Below are 5,763 nucleotides of genomic sequence, written 5' to 3' on the forward strand. Positions count from 1 at the left end.
GTGAAAATTCTCCAAATGCAGCTCGACTAGTGTCTTAGAAAGGCTCAGCATTATCTCCTTGCCGTTATATTCGGTTCCCCTTGAAATAAACACTAACACTGCACTTGCCTTATTGAACATAGAAACAACCTGTAAATGAACCTTCTGGGTGTCATAAGGGGGGTGCTGGTAGTGGGCACAAATGCAAGACACAGACACTGAGGTGCTAGGAACAGCGCTCGGGTTGTCAGGAAAGCAAAGGCAGAAACGACGCTGGACATTGACACACAAGCCCCGGACGAGACTAGGATTCAGGGCCGGGGCCAGGAGTCAGACAAGGAAAGCGGGACCAGGATAAGGAACTTGGTCCTCGGTGCCTGGACTAGGACTCCGAGCCAGAGACTGGACAGGGCCCGAGTGGTACCATCGCTACCCCGTGACCGACCGTCTCCCGAAGGAGAGAGGCTGCTTTCCACCCTGATGCCCCGCACCAGGTCATCCAGGAAGGATTTCAGCTGCCGTCTGTCATTCCCCGACACAGCATTCCACTTCCTCTTCCCCTTCCATCCGAGGATGACTCGCAGGGACTTCACCAGCCTCGGCATGCTAGGCCAGCGAAGCGAGGCTAGTTTAGGCGGATGCTTTGCTCCCTCAGAGCTGTGAATAAACTCTCTGATCTCCTCCACAGGTATCAATGGGGAGATCACAGGAGGGGTGAGGATGTCCATTGTCTCGCTATCACTAGAATCTCCCTCCGACCCATCACTGCAGACAGATCCCCCATCTTCCTCCTCGTGTGTTCTGGAAGGTGGCTGCCCCTGTAACCCACACTGCGTAGCGGGTACCTCCCTCATACCTTCCCGCTCCACCGTCACATCAGTCTTATCCACAGTTACGACGATGGACGGAAAATCCCCAGGGACTCCTGCAGGCCATTAGTTCATGGGGTCGGCATGCAGGTTATATCACCCACCCCAGGAAACAGGTATGAAGGGGACCGCAGCAGCTCTGGTCCAAGGGATTCACCGGCATACTGATGCTGACAGGGAGAGAGCTTGGTCTCCTCTCCGCTCATACTGTTTAATACACTTGCCTCCAGGGAGGCGCTTACTGCTAAGTCCTGGGTGGAGGGCACCAGGTCTGTTTTAGGTGTGCAACCAGGCCTAGCACTAGCTTCCTGCACAACCACACCACCTACCACAGGACTTGTGGCTACATCTGGGGATTCAGGGTTAGACACAAGCTCCACCGAGATTCCGACCCCTTCCTGGGACTTCCCCGCATCTGCATTCCCTGCCCTCCTGGGGGAACATTCCCTTCTCCTCTTCAAGCCGGTGCAGCACACAGGTGCGGGATTTGCTGATGGAGCGGTACTCTTCGCTTCCATCCCTCCGTCCAACTGTGCACTTCCCCGAGCCTCCCGCTCCGCTTCAGGGCAAAAGGGCGTGAGCTCTGTGGTCTCGGGGGCCGACTTCTTCATGTGTTTGGATTTCTTCCTCAGTTTCCTTCCCCGCACAGGCTCCACCCCGTCCCTCGCCTGAACCTCCCCGCACGTAGCCTCAGGATTACCCGACTGAACCATAAGGGCATGAGAAGGGACTGAAACAGACATAGGAATAGGGGCAGTGGTAGAGACAGGGTCAGGGGCAGGAGCAGAGACTGGAACAGACGTAGGAATAGGGACAGGGGTAGACAGAGGGTCAGGGGCAGGAGCAGGGGCCGGCACAGATGTAGGAGCAGGAATGGGATCAGGGGCAGAGGTAGCTGGGGCACTAGTTCCCGAAGTGGGCTCGCTGGGTTTTCGGGTGCTAGGACAGTCCCTCCGAAAATGCCCCACCCCGCACGCATGGCACCGTGTGCGCTCAGAGCTCCAATACACCTGATAATCTACCCCCTCGTGCCGGACAGTAAACCGGCCCTCAACTTCGTCCTCCCTCTCCAGATACATGAATACCTGTCGCCGGAAAGAGATTACGGGATGGAGAGTGCGTCTCTTAAAATTGTGCCTGATGGCAGTTATTTCTGACCTTACATGCCACAAGCGTGATCGTGCGGGAAGTAGGTCTTCGTTAGGGATGAAAGGCTTTAAGCTACCTCCACACCGTCCCATATACACTCCCCGTGTCAGACACAGAGCGAATCTACTTCAGTACCGTCCCAACACACACTCCTGGAGTCAGATACAGAGCGAACATCCCTCCACACTGTCACATCACACATTCCAGTAGGTCTGTCACAGAGAGAACCTCCCTCCAATCCTTCCATGGAGACTCCTGGGGACCGACACAGTGTGAATCTCCCTCCACAATGTCCCATCACACACTCCCGCGGTCAGACACAGAGTGAAGCTCCCTTCACACTGTCCCGTCACACATTCCCGGGGTGAGACACAGAGTGAATTTCCCTCCGCACTGTCCTATCACACACTCCCGGGGTCAGACACAGAGTGAAGCTCCCTTCACACTGTCCCATAAACATTCCCTCTATTTGACGGATGTGGTGGCAGTAAGGAGCCATAAAATCAATAACTTCTTTATTTATTTCATCAGTGTTCGTGGGGAGGGACCATAAACAGGCAGTGACTCCACAAAGTGCTTTTGGAAGTAGGTACAGAGAAGATGTCAGGGGTAATTTCTTTACTCAGAGTGGTGAGTGCGTGAAATGGGCTCTGGCAACAGTGGAGGCGGATACGATAGAGTCTTTTAAGAGACTCTTGTACACGTACATGGAGATCAGAAAATTGGAGGGGAATGGGTAACCCTGGGTAAATTCTTAGGTAAGGACATGTTCGGCTCAGCTCAAATGTAAATTAAACATTGTGAGCGCTGCTGACGGGCAGGAATAAATACACTGTTCCCGAATCACTCACAGTCACACACAATTAACTGATCGGCGACAACGAGTGACAGGCTGCAGAAACAGTCCCGTTTCTCACCCATTGATTATAAAATCACAGTGCCGTGTCTGAGATCGCTGCAGATCGAGGGTCAATGCCGAGGTGTCTGCTAATTTAACATCATTACATCGGCCAGACTGCCGAATGCATCGGCCTCAGCCCAATCCTTAAAAAGAAGCATCCTCTCCTGGGATAATCCCATCCGGGGAACTCGGCCCCACCCGCGGGGTCTTCCTGTCTGTGTAATTCCTGAGGTCGCACTTGTCGGATCTCTTTACCCGGACTTCAGCCGGAAGCAGAAACGCGGGACGTGAAGCGATATTGTGTCACTGTGGAGCCATCTCTGACGTCACAGAGGGCTTGGCTAGAGCCAGCGTCCGTTGGAACGGTTGGAAATTAAACGGGAGGGCGCCTATTAATGGGAGGGCGGAAATTCGGTCAAAATATCCCTATCCCGCGGGCTGTGATGTTGACACATGCAGATATTCACAGATCCACTCTCAGTCCGGGTCGAAGTTCCTTCAGAGACTCCACTTCCTTCCTCCATGTCTCACTGAACTGATTCCCACTCAGGCTGAAACAGATGGAGGATTAAAGTTTCAGTAAATGGATTATACAATAGTGTCATTACAGGGGACTGAGGTTATGCTTCAAGAACACCCACAAAAATATCACCAGAAAACCCGCGGATCCGCTGATATTAACATTAACACAAACACTCACCAGATCCTCTCCAGACTCGGGAGAGTCAGTATAATGCGGCGGAGAGCGGGGACAGATCGGTCTGTCAGCGAGTTTGATGCCAAGCTCAGCTGCGTCAGTGATGGAATTGTACTGAGAGCGGAGGCGAAATCCTCGGCACCAGAATCCGTGAGACCGACACTGTGAAGCCTGCAGATGAGAGAGAGAGGACGGTGAAGGACAGAGAGAGAGAGGAGACAGTATAAATCCACAGTGTTTATCAGTAACACAATTACTAATCACATTAATGTTCAGTGTCAGACACCCAGTGACTCTAAACACAATCTCCCACAGTCTGGTACTTACCACAGTTCCTGTATTTTACACTTCGCGTCCCTCAGAGCCGCAGACACCAGTTTCACTCCTGAATCTGCCAGTTCATTACCACTCAGGTTCAGCTCTGTCAGGGATGTGTTTCTACTGAGAGCGGAGGCGAGATCTTCGGCACCAGAATCTGTGAGACCGACATAGTCCAGCCTGGAGATAAGAGAGAGTGAGGGTGAAGGACACAGAGAGAGGAGATGGTACAAATCCCCAGTGTTTATTATTAAACCAATTACTGATCACATTAAAGTTCAGTGTCAGACACCCAGTGACAGTAAACACAATCTCCCACAGTCTGGTACTTACCCCAGTTTCTGTATTTTACACTCCGGGTTCCTCAACGCAGCAGACACCAGTTTAACTCCTGAATCTTCCAGTTTATTATCCCCAAGTCTAAACGTAAACAGATAAATTGATGAACAAAGTGATTCAAACCGTGGGTCTCAGGGAATTTCTCTCACTCGGGTATTTCAGGAAACATTAAACCCTTCAGTAAATCACTGATCGGAGATCCCATCACTGTCAATGACTCTCACTGACCAGCTCCGGGATATTCACCGAACCTCAGTGATTTAGTCCGTCGTTGTTACACTGTCAAGTCCCCAAATTCTGTCTCTGTCCATGATGGTTAGAAAAGTGTTCGTGCCTTGAGAGGGTCGACGGGGCCAGAGCAGAAAGGGAGAAACTTCCACAGTAAGGAAGAGATGTGTTTTGGAAAATATCCATGGGAAATTGCGGAAAAGATCCTCAAAGGTGGGAGGGGATGGAAAGTGATTCCACATGAGGAAGGAGTAAAAGGTGAAGAGATCCAATCAGGAGGAAGGTAGATGTGGTAGAGAGATCCATGAGGGAAACATGAATCGACAAGACAATGAGGCAGAAATAGATCGCGCGGACGGGAGGGTGAGGCCCACAGTCCGGAGAAAAGAGATGCGCCCATGAGGTCTGGGTATCTGGTTGTGAGCACAGTCATACAGGTGGACTGATGGAGATAGTCACACACGGGGAAGGGCAGAGAGGACAATCTAACAATGCTATTTATTTCCTTCTCACTGGGACGGTCTGCTGACGGTCTCTTGTCCCTCACCGGGAAGGGGGTGTGAATCTCTGACCCACCTGCTGCAGTCAGTGTCGGTCTGGGTGTCAGTAACAGTGAGAAGGAACATTGTCAATGGACGTGTCACAGGCAGCAGGAAACACGGCCATTCCTGTGATTTACTACCATTAAACCAATGGCCGTTGTTCACTGATCTGATGAATGTCTCCAACATCCCTTCACAAGGAACCACAGGAATATCGACCAATCACAATTATTCACAGTCTGAGTTACTTGAGTTTTACACAAATTCCTTTACACTGAAACAAAAACAACAGAACAGAGTGAGAGTTAAAAACAAATTACCTCAAATCCTGGCACCTGTGCAGCCCGGGTCCCAGACGTTGGATTCCTTCACACTGAATTAGGCAGTACTCCAATTTGAGCTGTTTTACTGTTTCACAGAGTCCGATGGCATGAGACAGGACCGCGCAGTCAATCGGGGTCAGTGTCATTCCGCGGAATGAAAGTGATTCCACAGATCCCAGTGCAGCCTGAGCCAGTCCACGATTCTGAGACTCAAACAGGTAGTGCAATGTGTTCAGGATGCTCCTTTTACCAGCTTCATTCTCTGTGTTACCACTCTGGCGTATAATCTCTTCCTTCACCCAGTCAATCACCCGGCAGGTTGTTTCATGAGGAAATGGACCCAGAAACTCCTCCAGACCCCGAGCAGTCATTGGAGAGGAGAGACCAGCAACAAAACGGAGAAACACCTCAAATCGCC

At 51.3% G+C, this 5,763-nt stretch overlaps 1 protein-coding gene across 1 annotated transcript; it reads right to left on the minus strand.

Moving 5' to 3' along the window:
• Positions 1-3,169: 3,169 nt before the first annotated feature.
• Positions 3,170-5,546, minus strand: LOC132387677 (NACHT, LRR and PYD domains-containing protein 3-like). The gene is made up of 5 exons (XM_059960052.1): positions 5,343-5,546; positions 4,247-4,333; positions 3,923-4,093; positions 3,599-3,766; positions 3,170-3,449 (listed from the first exon to the last, which is right to left on the minus strand). The coding sequence occupies exons 1-5, from the start codon at positions 5,489-5,491 to the stop codon at positions 3,362-3,364; spliced, it is 663 nt and encodes a 220-aa protein (XP_059816035.1). The 5' UTR covers positions 5,492-5,546; the 3' UTR covers positions 3,170-3,361.
• Positions 5,547-5,763: the final 217 nt, after the last annotated feature.

Source organism: Hypanus sabinus, unplaced genomic scaffold, assembly GCF_030144855.1.
Source record: "Hypanus sabinus isolate sHypSab1 unplaced genomic scaffold, sHypSab1.hap1 scaffold_209, whole genome shotgun sequence".
Taxonomy (NCBI): domain Eukaryota; kingdom Metazoa; phylum Chordata; class Chondrichthyes; order Myliobatiformes; family Dasyatidae; genus Hypanus; species Hypanus sabinus.

Bases quoted from the DNA above. Each gene is read 5' to 3' on its own strand.
- LOC132387677 (XM_059960052.1), bottom strand. From the start codon at position 5,491: ATGACACTGACCCCGATTGACTGCGCGGTCCTGTCTCATGCCATCGGA. The intron at 3,767-3,922 runs GTAAGTACCAGA...TCTCATCTGCAG, and splicing joins TGTAAAATACAGGAACTGTG to GCTTCACAGTGTCGGTCTCA. The intron at 3,450-3,598 runs GTGAGTGTTTGT...CATCTGTTTCAG, and splicing joins CCGAGTCTGGAGAGGATCTG to CCTGAGTGGGAATCAGTTCA.